The sequence below is a fragment of the Egretta garzetta genome, unplaced genomic scaffold (genome assembly GCF_000687185.1).
Source record: "Egretta garzetta isolate BGI_Z169 unplaced genomic scaffold, ASM68718v1 scaffold70, whole genome shotgun sequence".
Classification (NCBI taxonomy): Eukaryota; Metazoa; Chordata; class Aves; order Pelecaniformes; family Ardeidae; genus Egretta; species Egretta garzetta.
The window spans coordinates 4,732,945-4,756,487 of record NW_009258539.1 but is presented as its reverse complement, the minus strand read 5'-3'; the positions used below and the strand labels follow the sequence as shown (position 1 = coordinate 4,756,487).

General features: G+C 36.7%; 1 protein-coding gene across 1 annotated transcript in view; it reads right to left on the bottom strand.

The window, feature by feature from the left end:
• DMD (dystrophin) overlaps nt 1-23,543 on the bottom strand; it is a 1,215,125-nt gene that overhangs the window by 281,129 nt on the left and 910,453 nt on the right. The window contains 1 exon segment of the mRNA XM_035901725.1: nt 4,122-4,333. Within this exon segment, the coding sequence (XP_035757618.1) occupies nt 4,122-4,333 (212 nt within the window).

The window sequence follows — 23,543 nt, the reverse complement described above, 5'->3', positions numbered from 1 at the left end:
ATTTATCATGTTACTTAGATATAAATTTATTTTTAATTTTTAATTAGAAGACACTAGTTGATGTTATGAGGAAGAAAGTATGTGTAATTAAGGATCCTTGATTAAAAACAAGTAAGGAAATCAGAGCTGGGCTTTCTTCTATCCCAGGGTTGCTCAGTGGAACAAAATAAATGACACATAGAAGTTCAAATATAGCAATATGTGTGTACAACATTATCCAATTCTGAGCATGTAAATTCCCACACCGAGCAGGCATATATACCACAAAACTGAGAAATCAGGCTTTCTGTGCTTTTTCTTTTTTTATTTATGTGTTTTATTTATATACTTAAAGAATTATTTTTTTTAATCAAGGAATTCTATTTCAGTGTCTCCATCATAGTCAATAGCATTAACTTAATTGTTAATTGTTTTACTAAAATCAAAGCAGCATGCTGTCAGCCCTGGAATAATACAAATCCACAAAATGCTGAGACTGTACTTTATCCTGTATCGGTACACAAGGAGTGGCAAAAGAGTTCCTAGTAAGTTACCTGCCTGCAAGAAGATGACAGAGGCAAGCAAGATAGCCTCAGTCTTATCCACAAATCCAGGGCATAAAGTTTGTCCCTAGGCTATGCCAGTGGAATATTTCCTGGCCTCTTGAGTCCCAACAAAGCAGGGGATGTAACTAGGCTGCTATTTAATTTCCTATTTAGATGAACAAGAAATAGGCAGTCAATGAAAGAAAGGAAGGAAACCTTGTCTCCATCCTTCCTCCTCTTCACTTTGGCCATCCCAGCTAAACTGGTACAGAGGGAGGAGAGATGCCTCACTAGCTCTTACCAAAACAGGGAGCCAAGAAGTGAACTGGCAATCCTAGCAGGTTTATTTTTCTTAACATAAGCTCAGTCTGATATTAAGAGACTAGTTTTACACTAGCTTATGTTCAGATGACTTGGGGATGGAAAGGAGCTGAAGTGTGACTGTGTACTATTTACACACCTATAACCTTCAGCCTGCTGATTTAACCATCTGCAGTCATCACGTAATAAACAATAAAAAACAGGGCTTTAATGGGTAAAGATTGTCCAGAATGCCATATTCCCATTCTCTGTACCTAACCCCAGTACTTAGAATTTAGTTCTCAAATATCAAACTAAAAAAAATAAAATAAAATTAAAAAAATGCTTTAATCCTCAGCAAATTCACTCTGAATTAACCTCTGATTCAACGGAAGAGTATTTTTAATTACCAGCTATATGGTACTTGGTTACTTTTAAGTGTCAGAAACAAACATGTCAAATTCTATTAAAAGCATCATTGGCCAAATACAAGACAGTTACAGATTTTTGTTTATGTGGCATTGTAAAAAAAAAAATAATCAAAAGACTGGTATTGCTGAGCTTACCATCTACTTGTGTGTAAGAATGCACTAACAGAAAAGCATTAACACAAGCACTGATTGAAAGTTCACCTAGAGCAGAGGGGAACTGTTGCATTGACTTAGCTGTCCTTAGGCAGACCTATAATGTTTAACAAACAAATCAGAAGAACACTTGGTGACTACTTTCTCACACCAAGCTGTGTCGACATACAAAGCTGACAAAATGATTGAATAGGAATGACAGCTTTATTTTCATCAGTGTAACAGCAAGCCAAAAGACAGCATACTTAATCTACATATTCAGGGGACAACATCAAAATATATGTGTTTGGCACAGAAGCCTGGAAAGCATTTATTTTGAGGACTTGATGTATTTCTAGGTCCTTCAGTTTAGATAATACTGTACAGAAGAAATATAAAGCTGCTAAACTCAAAAAAGATTTCCATTTTCCTTAGAATTCATGACCCCTTATCTCAAGCATGAATACAACAGCTGATGCTGTCACATCTGAGAAGCTTTCATGAGGGATTTGACACAATAGGAATTACTGGCAGACAAAGATAATTCGTCTAGGAAGACTGGCACAAAAGAAAGAGAAAAAAAAAATAAGGAAAAAAGAAAAGACCTCCCCCCCCCATTCTCTAAGACAGAGGTGAATTTCTTCCAGCCTTGTGGTAGAAAGGCTAGGCAAAACCAAACAAATGAAAGTACAACCATGGAACAGTAGAGCTTGTTGGTGTTCAGATCATCACAAGGGCACAGCAAACTAACAGGGACTAGCTGTGACACTGAAATTATAATTATGGACTAACGTGTGTAACTTGACACAACATACCACAACATACCACACTGAATATAGACTGAAGATATTGATAACCCAAGTGCTTCATCTCTTTTAATGAAGGAGTGAAAAGAATCTGCAGGTGTCCTTTCAAAAATTGTTTATACATAGAGATACATTCTATGAATAAGCACACCAATGTACTTTCTCTATAACTTCAGGGATGAAGGAGAAAAAGGGCATATTTTTATTTCTCTCCCTGGAGAATGTTTATCCAAAAACTCCATAATTTTTTCAAAAAACATACACTCTTAGGTGAACCTCATCTAAACCTCACATATTCTCGTAAAAAAGTGGACATAAAATCCATTTCTAAAACTATTTTTTCAATTATTTTCCTTGTTAAGTAATTTGTGTTTAAGACATAAGACACTCCAAAGCAATGACATAAGACTGTGTTTGCACAGAACTTTTTTTTGTTAATTGAGCCTTTGCAGAGCTGGGACATTGACTTTGTTGAAGCCTTTTATTTTTTTTTTTAACCAAACACTGGGTAGAAGCCAGAACTCTATCTCCACAGAAAGACAGTGACAAATGGGAGTCCTCTATGCTGAATGATAGTAGTATACATAATCTATAACTCTTTCCAATACATTAGTGAGTGATTGCCCTTGCTTACCATAATCCACCCTTCCCAAGCAATGACCCCTTATGGTATAATCTTAAATGAGAAAACTTAACCGCTTCTCAGCGCTAAAACAATGGGCTGATGAATATTTTTATGCTTCTTACAGGAAACCAAAAACCAAACCAAACCAAACCAAACCAGGCAAAAACCCCAACAGATTTTGTATCTACTTCTAAATATCAGAAAGGCAATGACTAACTGATGGTGGAGATAGCTGAAGACCACTCAGACAGTTATACACATACTTTCTCTGGAGGCAAAATCAGTTGATGAGGACCTCACCCCACTATTCTTCACAGCAGTTCATTACCATTCAACTGTACAAGTAAGACTGTTCTAAGTCCGCAAGCCTCAACAAAACAGCTGAGTGGTAGGAGTTAAAAAAAAAATAAAATCTGGTGGGCAGAAGAGGAGAACATATCAGAAAATATTTGTGTAACTATTCTCCCAAATAACTAAAATTTAATGTTCCATTAACATGGTGGCAGGACTCACTTTAAGAGGCTGATCAACTGGTTCATTTCAATCTTGTGTTTCCCCAACCAGAAAATGAGTTATTATTAATCTGAAACAGCTGTTCTCAAAATTTATTCATGAAGAATGTCACCTAAGTATGACTATTTCCATAACAAGAAACTTAAAAACTGATGCAACTGGGCATATTTGCATTGCTACTTGTGGTATAGCTCAGCTAAGTAAGTTAACTGAGATGCACATTTTAGCACCTAGAATGTGACAACATGTGTGCTAAAATCACAAGAGCAGCCATTTCAGGTTTTTTTGCGGTTAATAACCCTGCCAAATTTGAACCCAGTGAGATTACCTTGTGGCAAATCTAAAATTCTTGATTTTCAAAATAACTCCATATAGCTTGTTATGGGTTGGTTTTTTTGTTTTTTTTTTCCCTTTTCTTAACTACTTCCAGACAACCTATGCAGCTTCATTATCAGTGCAGACAGACATACCAATACTACAAGATTTCCCAGCCTGCAGTACCAGTGCCTCAGCTGAGGCTGTACAGAAGAGATGAGAACTACTTGTGCTGAAAAGGTAGGTATTCTTCCTGCAAGATCAGCCAGCTGTTTGTTATGACTGATAAAACCAATTTCATTCAAAGATTATGTGATACACATTTTAGATTTTGTAAGTTAATTTCTTTCTAATTTTTGGTGGGAAATAAGGGATAAAGTGGTTGTTCTTAATGTGCACTGTTCAACAGTTAGAGGACATTTTCTTTAACAATCTTATTAGCTCAAGTGGAAATATTTTAATTCTCAGTAGTGACCTTAAGCTCAGTGTTCTGCTTTTTCAGAGCTTCCACAGTGTAGGAAATTTCTTTCCACGACTCAAGCTTAGCTTTTGCTTGTTCAAGAACCTGCTCAGCTTCTTGTTTAGCTTCTAGCCACTGCGTTGAATCCTTCAACATCTCATGAAGCTGTTGTCTCCGACTGTGCAGGTGCCCATGCACTTCATCCCACTGGCTCTGTATCTTTTCAACTGGTGAAACACAAAGGAAAAACAAAAGCTGAGTCACGTAAAAGCTTTCTCTTTCTCTCTTTTTTTAAAGGAGTAACAAATAATACTTAAATCTTTCTAGAACTGACCATATTGGAGAGCTCTTATACTTTCAAGCTGCAATTGCAACTAAGTTTAGCTTAACAAAGAAGAACAGATAAACTGCTCTGGGTCACACAGTATGACACTATGGTACACAGCGTGTGTTCCAATGCATATGCAGCCAGAAATTCCAGGTTCATGCCTCAGAAAGCATTATGAAACAGGATCACATTTGAGAAAAAACATGAGCAATAATCTTTCATTCTTACCAAACCAACATAAGGTTTAATACTTTCTGAAGAACAAGTGCTTTAGGGACTTCAGAAATATTAGTTAAAGATTTATTGCAAGATACAATTAGTGGGTATACTTTCTTACCGTATTGAGGCAAATGTTAGCAGACAGCAAAGGCTGTCAAAAAACCCTACCTCATATGTCCATGTTAATTATAAAATAAAGATGATCTTTATCCACTATTTGAAAGAAATTTGATTCATGGGAACTTAATAATGATTAAAATCACTGATAATAAGTGTTGGCTAACATCCATCATCAGACTCATCTATAGGAGCATAAAAACATCAAGAGACCCGGTTGTCCAAGCAGCTGAAGTTTGACAAAAAAATCCAAAAAGAAACCAAGAAACCAGAACTCCACAAAATAAAAATCTGTACACTGCATGAAGAGATAGGCATTTCTTACTTTTTTTTTTAACTACCTGAGGTTAGTCAGTACAAACTACATTCTCAATATTTTCTTGAAGACTGACTCACTACATTGAAAATTCACAGGTCTTCTAGGGAGGGGAAGAGAGATTCCTAGAGTACTCAGAAAGCAATTTCAATTATCATCGTGTGGTTGTTCCAACACTGCATCTCCCAATGCAGGGTTGATGCTGGAATGGTGCAGACTAAAGGCTAAAGAGATGAGAAATGCTGTAGCAGGGAAAGGACACTTCTACCTATCAGTGTTCTTCCTTCTTCCAGAAGAAGTTATAAAGATCTTTCCATGGACCCAGCTGAGGTTTAGAGAAAGAGAAAAAAAACTTTCAGCAACCCCTGCTCAAGCCTAGGGAAAAAACCCTGTGAGTAAACACACATAGCAGCATGTTCAAGTTAAAGGAAATGCAAAAGGAACTGAAGAAACAGAACTGGAAAACACAAAGCACAATCAGAGCAAAGCAAGGATAGCCTAAGGCCCAAATACTTAATCTGAAGCAAATCTAACCTCTCATTTTAGAAAGATGTATACAAAGGTTACAAAACAACAACTCATTTCTGTGCCCTATCTGGATGAGGATTTCTGATGTAAGCTTTAGGGTATACTTGAAACAACAAAGAGATTGTGGTCTACAGGAAGGGCGAATAACCAAGGTGTTCTTAACTGCTCAAGTAAAATCTCTGTGCTAGGGCTACAGCGTGTGGCTCAAGGGTTATGCTGGAGGTCTAGGGGACAAAGACTGCCCAAACAGTGTCCTCAGTGCTGCTGGCATGTGGGCAATAGCTGTCACCTATTTCTTGCAAATAACTACTCGAGCTCATTCCCCCTTAGACTCTGAGACATTCAGTGTCTAAGGGGGAATCTTTTGATCCCTGGCAACCTGGAGATTTTGGTACCTAGCTGACAAAAGTACAATAGCTTAATAAGCTTAAAAGTATAATAATATATATAGTATATATAAACTATATAATAGTTTACAAGTATAATGCCAGCTGTCCATGAAAAAAGCCTACAAAAATCCCACCTATTTTTGTTTTATTGTAAGTTTCTTTGTTGCTGTGGGTTTTTGGGGGGAGGGGGCTGGGCAATTAAGAGGTGAATGAAAACTCTGTTGCAGAACTGGTTCAGTAGAAAACCAGGCCTACAACTATATTAATTCTTCATAACAGCTGCTTTAAAGAAGAAATGCTGATATTTCTTATCAACAAAAATAAAAATATTTATAGGTGGATTATGTCTCATGAGGTTTGTATCTAAGTAAGACATATTTACAGTGCTTCTCTAGGGACTGTGCTTTTCTCAGCAAGACTGAGTTTTTCATCACATACCACAGTCTTGAGATTCCGTGATGACCAATTCTCCTGCCCAAGAGCAGGGGGGATGAGGCTGCATAATGAAAGCTGTATTCAGGACATCTCAGGAGACCAATTACACAAGTGACTATGAGTACCCAAGCTCAAAATCTATGAAACACATTTCTTCATGAAAATACTTGGGTTATCTCCCTACAAAGGGAAAAGAAAAGCGTCTGACATGGATGCTTAAAAATAACATGCACAATAGGTTTGCTTTATTACATGTTGGAGTTGAAGAGCTCAGGAAGTTACTAGGTAATCTGAACCAAAAAAAAAAAAAAAAAAAAGTTGTTTTCTTGAACCAGTGAGTGACAAAACCCACTTAACAAAGTACTCCAGTTGGGGATAAACACACCATGACATCTACATAATTATGCTGGCCTTTCTGAGCTAGAATATACCAAACAGTTCAGTACTGTATAAGACAAAATGGGTAGAGATAATTTATTAGAGATGCTTTTACAATTATAACAACATTATTTAGTTTAGGGTAACATAAAAATCCCATCAAACTTCAGAAGTTTACATCTTCTAAATGATGTCCCCTTTTGAATGCGGACTATTTATTGGTTTCTGAATAACAAAACCCACCAAGCCTCCAAAGCTTAAAATATGAGATTCACTTCCACAATGTACTGAAAACCACATTGTAAATCAGTGTCTCATAAAGATGTATTTTGCTCCTGTGGATACTCTTTAGTGGGAAGTTTCCCACAGAAGGAAAGGTGAATACCACTTACAATTTTCTCCCAAACAAATTTCAGAAAATTCAATTTGAGTGTATACTATGTTAGAACTGACCCCATCAACCCATGAACTCCTCACCTGCAGCTAATGAGTTACTGACTGCAGATGAGAAGGGTCAGAGAATTGGTATTAAATAATATTGCTGGACAGTAGGAGACGATTTTTAAAGTATTCTGAACTTGACAGGGGTTTTGTGCAAGGGCACTGGAACATATAAAATACTTTCTCTGACTGGGTACTAACAGGAATAGGTTTATGAAAATATTTAAGAGTGTTTTATAAGAGAAATAAGGAATCTCAGTACGAAGTTCTTTCAGGCTAACACTCTGCCTATAGCCTTGGAAGGGTTATTTCTGTTATCAGGACTTTATAAAATCCTTAAGGTTAGAATGAACATATGGGATCCAGCAGACGGAAAAGGAATTTCTTCTGAAGTCAAATCATCCTTATCTGGAAACAGGAAGACAACCCTAGAACTAAGAAATAGAATTCCAAACCCAGAAAAGTAGAAGAATCAATGGCATGTGAAGCAATTGTTCCAGAAAAGGATTTGCCCAGGTTTTGGAGAAAGAAAGAAAAAAATTGATCACTACTTCCTCCCTTGAATTTAAAGCCATTAATAAGCAATATTCAATAAATAAATAAATAAATAAACCCAAAACCAGACCAAAGGCTATTGCAAAGATTACAAATATCCTGAAAGTTAAGTAAAAACATTTCACATGGCTAAAAAAGTAAGCTTTGCCAGTAACAAATAATGTAATTATCCTTACTGTACTCTGAGTTATAATAGCCTATTACTGAGATCAGACTCTGATCTTTACCTTTTATATATCATTGCACCTACATACTGTGATGACTACACATTGAAAATGCCTAGATAGACAGAACAAATGTGGCTCCGTGTGTAATATTAATATCGCTGAAGCACAGGAATTTTAAATAATTAGTAATGATGACAAAAGTGTTTTTTCCCCATAGTTCAGTAGTTTCTGAAGCACCGCAGTTTACATTATTCATTACAACTAAGTCCTGTGCCTTCTCCATTTCAAAGCCTAATCTCTTTTTTAGTGTGGCACTCCCCCTTTGTATTCAATTTTCTTCCTTTTTTTTTTCCCCCTAAACTTGGCAACAGCACAATATCTTTATTGTAAGAATCAGTATTTAAATTATCTCAAGAGGATTCTTAATTATTCAGTATAGAATTTATTTACCAACCATTCTACAAAGGGGCAATCTGGAAATAAAAGGACAACATTTTCTTTATAGACTTAAGGAAAAGGAGACGAAATAATTTAAAATAATTTTATCAACACATGTGGCCATTAACTAGTTTAATTTGAATATAAAACCACAAAAATATTTGACAATTAACAAATCTAAACCATGTATTGGAAAGACAAAATAGATACAACAGTTTATTTCCTGAAATGAAACCCAAATCCCATCCATTTCCTAATCACCATGCTCCAGGCAGAAGTCCTCATTCTACTTCTCTTATACAAGTTTTGTGCTTGATTACTAGAAAGTGTGCCAGCATGGCTCCAACCACTCCCAGTTCAACACTGAACCCTCTCAAATGAATAATTTAGGGGCATGGTGAGATTCTATCAGTATGTAATTTCAAGGTTGCTATTCATTTTCTTTTTTTCATCACTACTATTCACTAGTTGTTCAATAGTGGTTATATCACTAAGATGGACAAAAGAAATTCTGCTGAACTGACTGTGGATTTAGTAAGTTATTAAAAGCAGTTACGAACCAGAAAACTGCATTTAAAGCAATCAAACACAAGATAACTATTTTTTAATCTGGTTATCATTGGTTTAGTACACCTAGAACAATCTCGGTGAAGGAGACTGCTGGCTTAAGATTCAGTTTGATTTATTAAGAAAAATATTCAGAGTGGGTTTTTTCATACTCTAGATGTAATAGAGAAACAACAAACAACAATATATCTCTCTTCTCTGTTCATCTCATTGATAAGACAAATATAACTATTCACTGAGAGGGTTTGCTCTCTGCTGTATATAATATAACAGCAGTGGAAACAACAGGAAAAGAGTCTGAGAAGCAGCTGTCAGTCACAGGAGAAATAATGTTCATGTTACTGTAAGTCACATTTAGCCTATGCAAAGATGAAAAAAGCAATCGTTCCATGCTACTTTGATAAGTCCATTGAATCCAGTACACACTCCAAAAAAAGTGATTGAGTAAATGAACAGCAACAGAATTTGCAAGGTAGAAAACCTCCACTTTCCTTGTCGAACAAATTACCTGAACTGCACTCATTTTGCTCCGTAGGAGAGTGCTTTTCAAAAGCATTTCTGTCAATATATTGACATTTTCTTACAAAAATAATTTTTGCACTGGAGGTTCATAGATTTGAAGACCAGAGGGACTAATACAATCTGACCTGCTGCGGAATATAACTGAAGAACAGCAGAATTATGGACAGTTGTAATTCATGTTACCAAATGCTACTGATGCACTGACATTCCTTAGCTGAAAAATGAAATCGTTTTAGATGCATCTGAGTGTTTCAGTTTACTTATACCTTGCAACAATGATTATGTTGAAAAGACACATTGAGCTTGAAATCTAGACAATTCTGAAAAATTGCTTATGAATAGTTTCATATTTTGGTCATAATCTCTCAAATCTTAAGGGGTTTTTACGCCCTTCTCTTTTGTAGCAATATGAAACACCCAATGCATTGAAAGAAAAAAAGAGGAAACTGTGATCATTCTTAGTAGAGTAGCCTTTAAACACTATGGCTGTACAGAATGGCTGTCACTGGTAAATAGAATGAAAGCAAAATGAAGAAAACTTTTTACGTCCTCTGCCAATTGGAAAAACTTTTCTTGTCAATGTTAAGTATAACAGGTTAAGAAATTGGTGGATGAGGTCGTTGTACTGCATTCAGAAAATCTTGCTACTGAACTGGCTGCAGCCCTGGTCTGTGTGTGGTTTGCACAGTCATAGGACTACAAGCACAACACTTTATATGACAGGGCATGTACCAGACAGCACTATGAGAGGAAGTCAGCAAGACATGGTAGTATGTAGAGCTGAACTGAAGACCTAGAGGCTGTAATATTAGAAAATGCTGAAAACATAAATAAAACCTGTAGATTTTGTGGAGGGAAAGGTTGAAAACAGCCCAAGCTCAACATTGCCATTCTTACTCAGGAAGCATACTACCACAGCTACAAAGCTGTCAATACCAGGTTTTTTTCAATCATATGCTATCCTGAAAATTATTCCTACATATCCCTAGAGTTTAGGCCCTTTACAAAGTTGTTTTCAAAGTTAAGCACACATTTTAAGCTTCATCTTCGAGTAGTTCATCAGATTGGATTATTTCTGTTGGAGTTGCAGACCCACAATATACTCTTCTTTGAATGTTCTAGATAGCTAACTGTTATGTATTTCATCTTACTTCATATGCTTTTAACTAATCTACACATTTATCTGTAAAAAATTTAGTTTGGTTAAACTTTTGTGGCTGTATAGAACACTAGTTTTTCCAATCCTAAAAATTTTAAGTGTGTCTTACTAAACAGTGAGCATGGTTTCTGAGAGGCATGATGGAGAAACTAGAAAATATGGATTTAAACAGAAACATACCAGGTTATTGCACCTTTTTTACAGTTTTCCCTTTCTTCCACTGAACAGTATCATTTCCCACATAATAGGGATAAACAAATTATGAGAAAAAGAGATGTTTTCTAATGCTTTCCATTTTGGGCTCAGTTTTCTGTAAACCACATGGGTGAAATCACAGCTTACACATCATTTAAGCTTTGTCTTGATTGTGGTTACCTTGCTTTTCATTATTGTATTGTTCTAAGTAAATAAATCTGAACTAACTTTTTTTTCCCTAGGAAAAGGATTCCGTTTAAGTTCTCCATTTGTCAATTATTTCTTGCTGAAAGTGCTGTACCTTCTCTTCTGCTGCCTTCCAGAATAGGAGGTGTCTGACCTGAGTCTTATTTTTCAGGAAGGAACTGTTTTAATAAAGTCTATCATAACAACATCCCTTGACAAAAGGATGCCAGCTCTGTTCTTATCAACAATTGTGAATCTGTGACAAACCAGTCTACGGAAAACATTTGGATAGTAGATGCAGAGTCAAATGAGGATAAGGTTAAAATATTTCTTTTTTAAATGCTGAAGTACTTAAAGAGTTACAGGAACAGTTAGAACATCTACTAAGTTGCTGCCTGTAGGCTACGACGTTGGAGTGGAGCTGGGTAGGACAGAGTAAAGAGTAGAGAACAGTTGGAGCCAGCCTACTCAGATAGTAATTCACGCTTCATCTGTCCTTCTTTATCTTTTCTTGTAAAGCAGTATTTCTCTTAACTTTTTTCAGAGGCTTATAAAAGGCGTACTTCTTAAACGATGACCTTGTTATGGCAACACTTTAACTAAATATGGAAAAACACTAATAATGTGTCATCTAAGAAATTTTGTGCATCCCTTAGATGGTCAGTAATGTGATGAGAGGATTTAGCTAATAAATCCAAAATTAATGGTGGGGTGGCAACTTAGAATGTTTAGCTTGATGTGAAGTTTGTCATATATGCCAGTAAGATGTCAGAGGTGGCTTTTATGCACCATTAATCTACTAAGATATTTATAGAAAGATTATTCCTTATCATATATGCATCATAATGTGTAACAACCGATTTTTAAAAAAAAGCTTGTGGCTTACAAAAAAATTAGGAAAACCAGAAAGTATGTATGCAAATTAAGCTGCATATAAAAAAAGTGAATGAATAATACCCAGGAAGAAGGAAGGAACTGTAATCCTCTATACTATTGTGCCATATTCTAGTTTCCAAGAACAGATAAAAGGTATTAGAAGGGAAACCAAGAAGAAGTAGTGCTCAGAGCCTTCAGTTGCCTTTCTGGGGTGACGAAGAGCAATGAAAATGCACCTGAAAGACTTGTCAAGGCATGAAAGCTGTGGGAGGAAGAATGTTACCTTCCTTGGCTTCTCAGAGGCTAAGAAAGATAGTCAAAAAGGGAGATTTCAAGAGGTAATGTTTTTAAAAAAACATGCATAGTCATAATCTCATTTAGCAGTTTGATAATTTTAGGGGGTAATTAATTTTCTAACTATTGCAACTCTGTGATTTAATTTTGTTTTGTTTCACTAGGGTAAGCCTATTTTTCTTTTATCTAAAAATCACTTCCACATGATCAAACTAATGAAGGTCACTCTGTTCCTTTGGAAGTGTCAGATCAAACAGAATGAACTGAAAACTGTCAAGTGGTTTCCGTTAAGCATCAAGTGAGTAATTCTTCAGCACTGTGAAGCATGCTTTATACCTTGCTATACGGAGTGGGAGTTAGGGACCAGACTAAGCTGGTAGCACATCTAAAGGATTCAGTTTCTTATAACAAGCAAAAAGTAACTTCCATGACTGAACACTGAGAAGGGCACGCAGAAGCTTACTATTTGGAAAAGAGGTCCTTCTGAAAGCATTCACTAGTTTGTCCAGTTTTTGTAAAAGTATTTATGTATATCACATTTATCACCTCTCAGATAAAGTTTTCATGATCATTTTTACACTAAATGAAAAAGGGAACAGATAATGCTATTTAGCATGTGGAAGAGCATTTGCCTTGCATTTTAAAATGCTATACAATCTGTAAAATTTTTATGTGAGAAAAAAACACTTATCCGAAAGAGAAGTAAGATTCTTCAGGATTTAGTATGAAATAGGTAACAAACCTAAGTGTAGTTTTGCTAGAAACCTACAGAAACAAATAAAAATATGTTTAAGTATTGACTAAGGAGATGGACAGGTGGATTAGGGAATGAGCTTCTGAGACCTCTCTATTGCCGTCAGAGCCCTGAGAAGCAGAGCAGGACACTTATGGAGACATGGACTGCCACAGTCAGTCCCACTACTCTACTCAGGCAGGATGCAGTCAGCAGAGATTCTTCCGTGACCGCAGGATGCATATGGACAAGCCACCAGAAGTTAATTAACTTATTTTTTTTCTGCAGAGACTTACATATTTGGATGACATAAAAAAATAACTTTTTAGTAACATTGTATTAACTGAAAAATCAGAGCGTTCTCTTGCTGGAATGATTTAATCATCTTTCAAAATGTTGGTTTCATTCAATTTCCTTTGTTGTATGTAGAAAATAGCTACTGCATTATTGAATTTAGCTACTTTCTTAAATATTCATCATGTAATTAGGAAGAGTAACATTAGATTTAGAAACGATATTTAGACTGATGGAAGGTACTCAAACTGAAGCCACAGGACTATGACTAATCTGATTAACTAGTTGACTGAACATGTAAGTAATCCAATCGTTTCAGTTTTAAATTTATAGAAAAGTTTTCAAAGCACTTAATAGGAAAAAAATAATTAATTTCTGTCTTTTCTTAGGAATGTAATTATTAATTAGAAGTGACTAGGTATTTTAGTATTTATCTTTGCCCAAATGTCCATTAATATTTTTTCTAGGATTTTGGTTACTTAAGGTATTAGAGGGAAAATAATTTATAACTATGAATCTAATTTCTGTTCATGGATGATAGCATTTGTAATAATCAACCTACCTACAAAATATTTAAAACTCTCCTTTTTTCAGAAGAAGTATGACTTGTCTGTGTGTGTATTTAAAAACAGGACTTTAAATCAGTGAAATGATACTCTACTTTCTCTGAACATAAACAAGAATGCTATTAGTATTATTAAAGTACATCAGCTTTCACAAACTAACGCTTTCACAGACTTCTATACTTACTGATGCAAAAACATAATGGTAGATCTGGCAGTTTAAGTCCCCAAATGTATGAAATTCATTACTTACCTAATGAAGCATATAGGCAATGAATTTCAGAATTCTTAGTACCACATAACTTTGTGTTGCCATCATACATTCGTATTTACATCATATATTTTTAATGTCATCAGCCTGCTAACTCCTACTGAGTTTAGGCCGAGACTTGCTTTTAAATATAACTGCATTTGTTAATCTCTATACTGATTTGCTTTGTTTTGATTGAATAGATCCAGCTCTAACTCTATGGGCAAGACTGTGGGAAATAACTAGACTTAGGAATTCTGCAAATGTGTGAATATCAGGCTCCAAGTTACTGAAGCAAAGTTTTGCATACTGTTTATATTTCTATTTTTTCCTTCAAGAAGCAAAATAATTTCCTCAGGAGAACCTCAACTCCCCACAAAAGCTAAAAATCCAAAATTCAAAATTCAAAGACTGCAACTGGCTTTGATTCATTTTATAATGGATAAACAGAAAATCTCTTCCTTCTGTTATTTGATGTTAAATATGACATAAGCTGTCAGAATAACATCATCCAAAAGCTAAGCTTTTTTCTATAGCTCTTAAGGCCCAAATCCTTACCACCGTAATACTTACTAATTCAGCTGCATCAGCAAGTGTGAACTGGCACAGTTTGTGCAGTGGTCAGTAAGCAACACAGTGGCTCTCATTTGTTGGTCTTAACTCTGAGACTATCTGCTGGGCTAGAATTGTTCTCTGTGGTATTCCATGACTGGGAATTATAAGCACAGACCTTTGTGAATCTTTTGCTGTGCCTCTTCTGACAATGCAAAATCATTGATTCGACTGCTGTATCTCTATGGCATGCACCTCTCACCGGAGGTCAGCTGGGAGATGACTCTAGAGCTCCATTCACTCACCTATGCAAGAGTCACAGAAAGCGGGGTGCTGGCAACAATACTGAGCTTAGTTCAGTGGATGAACCAAAAAAAGCCACTCTTGCATCAGAAAAAAACCAAACAAACAGTGGGCCAAATCAAAACATCATTGCTTTGACTTTTATTTTTGCCTTTGAAAGCAAAGAACACTTTCAAATCAGTAAGAATTGATTGCAAAGCAAAGACATAAAAGTGTTTCTTTCAAAAATATTTCAATATTCAACTTTAATCATAAATTTCAGGCATTTTGTATCTGAACTGAATTAATTTGATAGATTTGTTATTTCATAACAGAAATAAAAAACTGTATAAATTTGTTTTATTTACAAATTACCAATTTCATAATCACAGAATGGTTTGAGTTGGAAGGGACCATTAAAGAACGCCTAGTACAACTCCCCTGCCATGGGCAGGAACATCTTCCTCTATATGAGATTGCTCAAAGCCCTGTTCAACCTGAACCTTGAACATTTCCAGGGATGGGGCAGCCACAAGTTCTCTGGGCAACCTTATTCCAGTGTTGCAACACCCTCACTGTAGTTTCTTTCTTATATGCAATCTAAATCTGTCCTCTTGCAGTTTAAAACCATTGCCCCTTGTCCTGTCACTACAGGCCTTGGTAAAAAGTCTCCCTCTGTCTTTCTTATAATACACTTTTCTATATTGAAAGGCTGCAGTAAGGTATCCCACCAAGCCTCCTCTTCTCCAGGCTGAACAACCCCAACTCTCTCAGCCTTTCTTCACAGGAGAGGTGTTTCATCCCTCCTCTGGAGCCACTTTAATAGGTCCATGTCTTTCTTGTACAGGGGACCCTAGAGCTGATGCATTACTCAAGAATGTAGCGAATTATCAGATATACAGCTTCCTCCATGATATTTTTTCAGGGGCAGCTGACTAGAAATTTCAGCACAGGCAGAAGCTTATAGACGTAAACCCCAAATAATATTTACACAACGGATTGTGTATTGTACTGGTGACTTGTGTAAGAGTTACTTCTCTTACAATAAACTTCCTGAAAGGAGAAAAGTGTCAGTTATCACAAGACTATTTTTAAATTGAAGACTGTATTTCTGGCCATGACAAAAGCAAGCTTCTTTTTTTTTAGATTTACAATTACAGTCTTTTAGAAAAATTACATTAATATTGAACTAAGTATTTCCAAACATAAGTTAATGCCTCGGGGATTTTGCTGCTACTTCAGATGACATTTCCTCATGTCTTACACCCCATTCTGTCTTCCCTCTCACATCGGTACCTATTTTCTACATACTCTAGAAGATGTTATCAGTCTGATATTGGTTAATCCATATTTGTATGCAGAGAAAGACAATTTTAGCTTCCCAACACTTGAAATCCTTAATGGACTGAAATGCAATACTTCAGGACTTAAAAATAGGCTGAAAAATGATCCAGAAAGTCTTTTGTGAGCAGGTTGTTAGGAATTTCTTTTTCTTCTTCTTTTAATGAGTGCTCTCCACTTATGTGTCCAAGTAGTATTGGGACTTTGTTGAAATAAAAAGGAAAGAAATAGTTAAATTTTATACTTAAAATGACCTTATACACTCCAGAGTAAATACCAACAGAGTCAACTAAGGAAGTAACATACACTGCAGAAGAAACATTTCTTCTGAAGTTTCCAAAACATTCATGCATTTTGAGCATCTCTGTGTATCTATACTGCTCCACTTTTTTTTTTTACCAAAGCACTGATCAGAAAATGAAGTGCTGGTACTTGAACTATTAAAGGAGCACAGCTCTGTAAGCATAGGAGCATGTAAGAAAAAAGAAGTAACTTTTTTTTTCCTACTTTTAATTTACAGGACTAGTTCTCATGGTCAGATGAACTGGGTCCGAAGCTATGGAGCCTGGCAGGTATTTGTTTCTTAATAACTAAATAGATACATAAATTTAAAAAAAACAACAAACAAACAAAACCCAAACCAACAACATATCCATCATCTTATTCCAACATTTTAGCTGGCTAATAAAAGAAAAAAATATATATATAATGTGCGAATTATACCAATCTTGAGAAAAGGAAAGATGTGATAACTTGCCTTTTACTGTGTTTTCAGTTTGAAAAGGGGTTAGGTTTGGTTTGGGGTGTTTTGTTTTAATCAGAAATCTGCGCTTCTTTGTTCATGTTCTCTTTGGTACTCCAACACAGATCATAACATTCATGAGACTCGTGAGACACTAAACGAACTAAACCTAATCAACTTTAGACAAACTAACACACTTCAAAGTCACTATTCTGATATGGCTGAAACTCAGCAAATTTTGAACCTTACATACTACATAGGTTTTGACTGGACATTAGGAAGCATTTCTTTACCAAGAAGGTCATCAAACAGTGGAACAGGCTTCCTAGAGAGGTCGTCAATGCCCCATGACTGTCAGTGTTTAAGAGACATTTGGATAATGCCCTTAATAATATGCTTTAACTTGTTCAGCCCTGAATTGGTCAGGCAGTTGGACTAGATGATCATAAGTTCCTTCCAACTGAAATGATTCTATTCTATTCTATTCCTTTCCATTCCATTTTATATTTCACTACAGAGCTCAACATCCTGTTTGCAGGAAAACACATAAAATGGAGCAAAGAAAAGGTATCCAATAAACAGATTAAATGATTACTGCTGCCATCCTAATATAATGCTTCAGTGAAGAAAGACAAGTGTGGAAAGTGCAAAAATTCAGAAAGAATAATAATAGTAGATATGTAATTAATATTCTGCAAAATTGTTATATCTGTTCATCTGAAATACTGCATTATTCTCTCCACTTAAGAGGATAAAGCAGATGTAAACACAGTCTGATACTTCCAGGAAAACCTTCCATGGCATAGGCATTTCCTCAATTGTGTGCAGGTTCCCATCCAATTAAACTATAATGAAATAAAACCTTTTCTAAATATTCCATTTCAGGTTCTAAGTTTCACCAAGCCCAGATGCCACCATGTTCTCACCATATATCAGACTGTTCAACATCTACTCTCCTTTGCTGTTACTCAGCTAAGGATTGTCCAGATCACTCTCTGGTGGGTCAGTGTCTCACCTATCATGCAATAGGCCTTCTGACAAGAAAAATGAAATATGAGCATCTAATCTCCAGAATATTTATGCTATTTCCCCTTCCCTCCCTTTTTGGCATGATAAAGGCTGACACAATCCTGTGAGCATTGCTATCCAATAAACACACATTAAAAAGCCTCAGAGCCACCATTTTTATGTGCTTATGGTCCTGAAAGCAGTAATAAAATTAAATTCTTTGAATTATCTGAAGTATTTAATAAGTAACCATAATGATTTGGTGTACATAACAAAATGAAATAATCAGCTGGTGCCACCACCCGCCAAAGTCTTAGGACCTCTCTCACACAGGCTAAGCTGGTGTTTACTCAGGCTGGACTTGCAAAGGAGCTTTGGGGCTGTGCAAAACACTCTTTTTGTTATTGGTTTATTCCCAATTCAAGCAAAACTAAACCCATGATAAATTTATATTGAGGATCGCCAAAGTAAAATCCGTAGGCCAAATGTACTCCAGAGTGCTTAACTAGATTGTCTGAGAACAACTGCAGGTTCCAATATATGTTCTTTGTGTTTTGCATTCATTTTAGAAAAAGAGACTGGACACAATGTACACCAAAATCTGCATTTGCCTGATATCACTGATTATGTGGCATCTAAATTTAGCTTGTAATCTCTGCAGAGCAGGACCTTTGTTTCCTGTTTGCTCTATAATTACTACAGAAAATTATGGTCTGTTATAAATGAATATATACTGTTCTGACAGTTTTTAAAATAACTGTGGACATTAAATGTTGCCCATCAAACTCTGGATGAAATGTCAGTGGATGAGTAATTTGATCACATTTTGAAAACTCCATTTCTGAACAATTTCTTTTTTGTTATTCTCGTTTATTTTCATTTTGACTGATTTGTCGCAACACAGCTAGCATAGCTCTTCTGTTTGTATCATCATGCATAAAAATAAAATAAAATAGATTTTTTTACTGTTTACATGTCTACTTCTAGTCAAATTTACAATGTTCTGTGCAAGCTACTGTTTCTAACACAGTACTACCTTGAAACACTAGCCAAAACAGCAAAGACTTAGGTTTGTCATACTCAAACAAACAGGTTACAAAAGCTGGTCTTCTGAATAAATATTGCAGACAAAGGCTGGGAGATGATATATTATCTCACATTATCTAGGTAAAGAACTGAACATATGAAATTAGAAGACTTTTCTGGAATTACAAAGAAAGTCTGTAGCAGAACTGGAAAGGAAATCAAGGTCATCCTCACCTCTTGATGATACAAGAAGTTTGCTCTTACTGTATTTGCATGATCCCTAAAGGGAAAAAAACTCAACCATATGCTATTACACAACTGACCTCAGGCATAAGGAGTAAGTCAGTGCTTAGTGTTTGGCAGGGGGCTTCCACTAGGAAGAAAAGTGAAGAATGGCAAGTATTCCTCAGATGCATTCATATGCGTTCAAGGAAGGAATAAAATATCCTGCTTGCTTTGTTGTGATGGCCCACCTTACCAGTAGGCTGCCTTAGTATTTGAAAGCATTCTCTCTATACTTTCCATCATGCATATGAGGGTTTCTCTTGATATCCTGGAATTTTTTGTTACCCTTATCTCACCTCTTCTTTCACTGGTTAAAATTACAGATGCAACTAAATTCATCCCTAGTCCAAGTGTTTATATTTGCATTTGGGTGCCAGGTCCTGTTCCAGCTAAAAGAAAACATGATTACTTGTTCCCCTATTTAGTCTCCAAGAAAGGTGGTCAGCAGTGTCATCACTTTCAAAGCAATTTGTGACTTTTCACTGAAAAAAGTCACCCTGTGGGTAGCTCTCAGAGAGCAGCAACTTCATTGCTGGTGGCAACGTCACCCCTAGGTCCTCTCCAAGATGTTTCCGGCCTGTGGTGCTGGAAGCATGGGTAGAGTTTCCAAGCAGAAAGCAGCCAGGCAGAGGCACAGACGTGCTCTGTTTCTGCTGCTGCAAGTTGCTAGTGGTTTATTAAACTTAAGAATTTAGAGATATTGCAAATGTTATTTGAGAAGCTGATATGATCAAGTCTAAGACAAGTTAATATGTAAAAATGAATGCTATTGTTTAGCTTTTTTTTTTCCCCCCCCAAATCTCACACATTAAACCCAGAAAAGTAATGGTGAACTTCCTGTACAAAGCCATAAAACCACCACAAGTTTTCTGAATAGGTCTGCTCAACCATCTTTAAGTCCGATACAGTTTTCCTGCATTACCTACACTACAGACAGAGCCCTGGTCTGAGCTACGACAGCAGTTTTTACCAGACAGGTACTAGAAAGAGGAGGTAAGCGGGCAGGCATAGCCAGAGTGAAAGACAAGTGCAATGACATGTTGCAAGCAGAACGACAAGGGAAGAATCAACACAGAAATGAGTTAAACTTATTACATAAACCAGCATTTTCCACATGGGGGACAGAGAGCGAAGAATAGAAGATGGAGGTAGTACAGGAAGGCAGATGAAAATACACCTCTAAGGGTCCAAGTGATTTTCAGGACAGAAACCATGGGGTCTGCTTGCACTGCACGCTGCCTGGGAGCCTGGCAGCTGCCTGAGACCCTGCCCCAGCTCAGGCAGCACCAGGGCAGCATGGCCCTGGCTGTCCCCATGGGGCAGTGGGGCCCGCCGGGGCACCCGGGTGGGAGGAGGCCATCAGCTGTCCTGGGCCAGTCACAGCTGATTCCAGCCAGCTCCCAGACCTGCAGGGGTGGTTGGCACCCACCAGAGCTTCCATCAAAGAGAGGAGCCAGTGGCACCTCTGCCCAAACACATTGCAGACAAGGCAGCTTCAGGCAGGAGGCACAGCGGGAGGCCAGCAAGGAAACACGAAAGGAGAGAGGTGAGTGTGAAGAGAGGTGTTTGGAGAAACAAAATGGAGGAGACACATGGAAGGGGATAGTGTTGGGGAGGCAGCTGGAGGTGTGCACTGGGAAGGAGGCACTCGCACCATGTGAGGTGTGAGATGGGACCTGTGAGGGACTGCAGCTGAGTAAGAAGCCAGCAGCATTGGTAGAAACCTGACCCCTGCCTCTTGTGGCACCAGTCACCTTTCCAAAGAGACAGGGGCGGGACACGCATGACACAAAGCACAATGTGTGGCAAAAACAAGGGGAGCTGAGACTAGGAAGGTGGGAGGGAGGTGCTGGACTGAAGCTGAGCCTGGGGAAATGGAGGGAAGGTGTTTCTTCAGCTCTTTTGGTGTTTATGTCTCTTTTGTTTCTCAGTATCTGAATCAGTAATTCACCAGACCCATCCCAGCCCTGTCTAGAGTCCATGCTGGGGAGACAGTCAGGTGCAATTCTTGTATATAGATTGGAGGGACACTTAAGGTCATCTAACAAACAGGTCTTCGCCCCTGAGCAATGCAAAGATTTCTACTAGAGCATACATTCCTTGTTTTTACCAGTGTGCCTCCACAGCACACCATTGAGTCAAGACCTACAGCCTTGTTCTGGTGCAGCCCCGCATCAGGACGCTCACATGCCCCCCAGTTTTGTGTCCTGAGATTTCTACGTGCTAGTGGAGGTCTCTGCCCCTGCCATCCCGAGCAACCCCTCCAGCCAAGGCCTTAGAGAACTTTTAGTCTCAGAGGTAGCTCAGGTGTCTCTTCATAATGCTGCATTGCATCTGTTAAACGGTTTTCACATTTGTGAATATGAAAGGTTAGGTTTTCAGTGTTTTTCTAGATTATTAAAATCACCTGTAAGATACAGAGAATTAAGTACAAACATGTAGATGCAACAAGTATGTGTAACTGTGAAAAATCAACGAAATGGTTTTGATACAGATGGCAGCAGATGCCCAACAGCACAGTTCCTGGCAACAACTGTACTTCAGAGGTTTTCCACCAGATAAAATATCTATGAAAAATCTCATGATTCTCAAAAGTCCTAGCTGCTCATTACATTCTGTCATTGTACCCAAATCTAAAAACAAATGCAAAATCCAAATTACTTTCTGATTAATTGCTGACATCTATTCTGACAGAAGATATTCAGATATATGATAGTATCAAGTAATAATGTCAGCATTGCAATGTCAACATTCACAAAAACTGCAAAAAGTAAACCCAAATAAGCAATCCCACTAAACAGTAAAAGATCACTAAGATCCAGACAATTTAATATTAAAAAACAAGTATTTTTGATGCTTGTATAAACTGACTGAACTACAACATTTAAAAGTTCCATTAAAATTAAATTATTAATTTAAATTATTAACTAAAATTTTAAAACTCTCTATAAAGATAGTGAAGAGAAGGAAGATAATGAGGCTTTTTTAGGTAAATCGGATGCTTTTGTTAAAAACAGAATTTTCTAGTTCCCTTAAAGAAAAAAGGGAATGCATCCAAACCATATGATGCAATACTTTTGAAACTTTCAGACTTCAAACATATGGAGTAGTACTAGCATCCAGCAAGAAATACAAATCCTCTATCTGAAATGAAAAAGAAAAGTTTTCCATGATCTTGAGCTACTACACATGCACATATTTTAAGGTTAGACAGTAACTTTATTGATTCCCCAAGTGGACCTTGTATAAACACAGCAATCAAATTTCATCAATAGATAGGGAATTTAAATTTCTTATAAAAAGAGTCTTTAACTTTGAAAAATAATCCTTAAAGTGTAGAATGTTAATACAGTTATAAATAATAGGCAGTTTTTTCCCTCTCTTTCGCTTTTGGAGCTTGATCATTTTGGATATTTACTTGCAATGGAAATGGGCCACAAGTATGGTATAAGTGGTAAAAATATTTTTAATAGCAAATTATTAATACTACTCCTTTTAACATAGAAAATGGAACAAGTCTTTCCAGTATCATTCAAAGAGAAAAGCAATTCCTTTCTGATTATCTGGCCACTACACAAGTCAATGGAACATTCCTCTACCATTGACAAGATGTAAGTCAAACCTCTCCAGCATTTATTTTTTTCAGATCTTAAAGTATTTTATACAAATATTAATTAACATTTGTAAAATGAGATTGAATTCAATTATGAAATCTGATGTAATTGAAAACACATTTTCTGCTGTAACAGAGTAAATAGGAAGTCTCACGTTAGATACTGTTAAATATGTTGAAAACAAAAAAACCTCAGTGCTTGGTTTCCTGAAGAACTACAAATGCTTGGCAGTTTTAGTCATTTAAATGTTTCAAAAAATTATGTTAACATTTCTCTTGTCATTTAATATATGAAAGAAAAACTTTGTATCCTGAGAAGTGCTCTCAATTTACTTCACATTTGCATACTATTGAATCCTTGAATAGTCTTCAGAAGCATGCAATACTAACAGCTTCTGAGACAACAGAGTAAATTAGTAGGACCTGCAATCTCATCCTGTGTGGCAATTCCTCAACTTCCCTTTATATTTTGCTTGTAACATTTTTGCAAGTATATTTGCTTCTTTCTGAAGCTGCTGAAACACTGGTCTCATTTACCTAAAAAAAGAATCATAGAATCATAGAATCACTTTGGTTGGAAAAGACCTTTAAGATCATCGAGTCCAACCTTTAACCTAACCCTGCCATCCCACCACTAA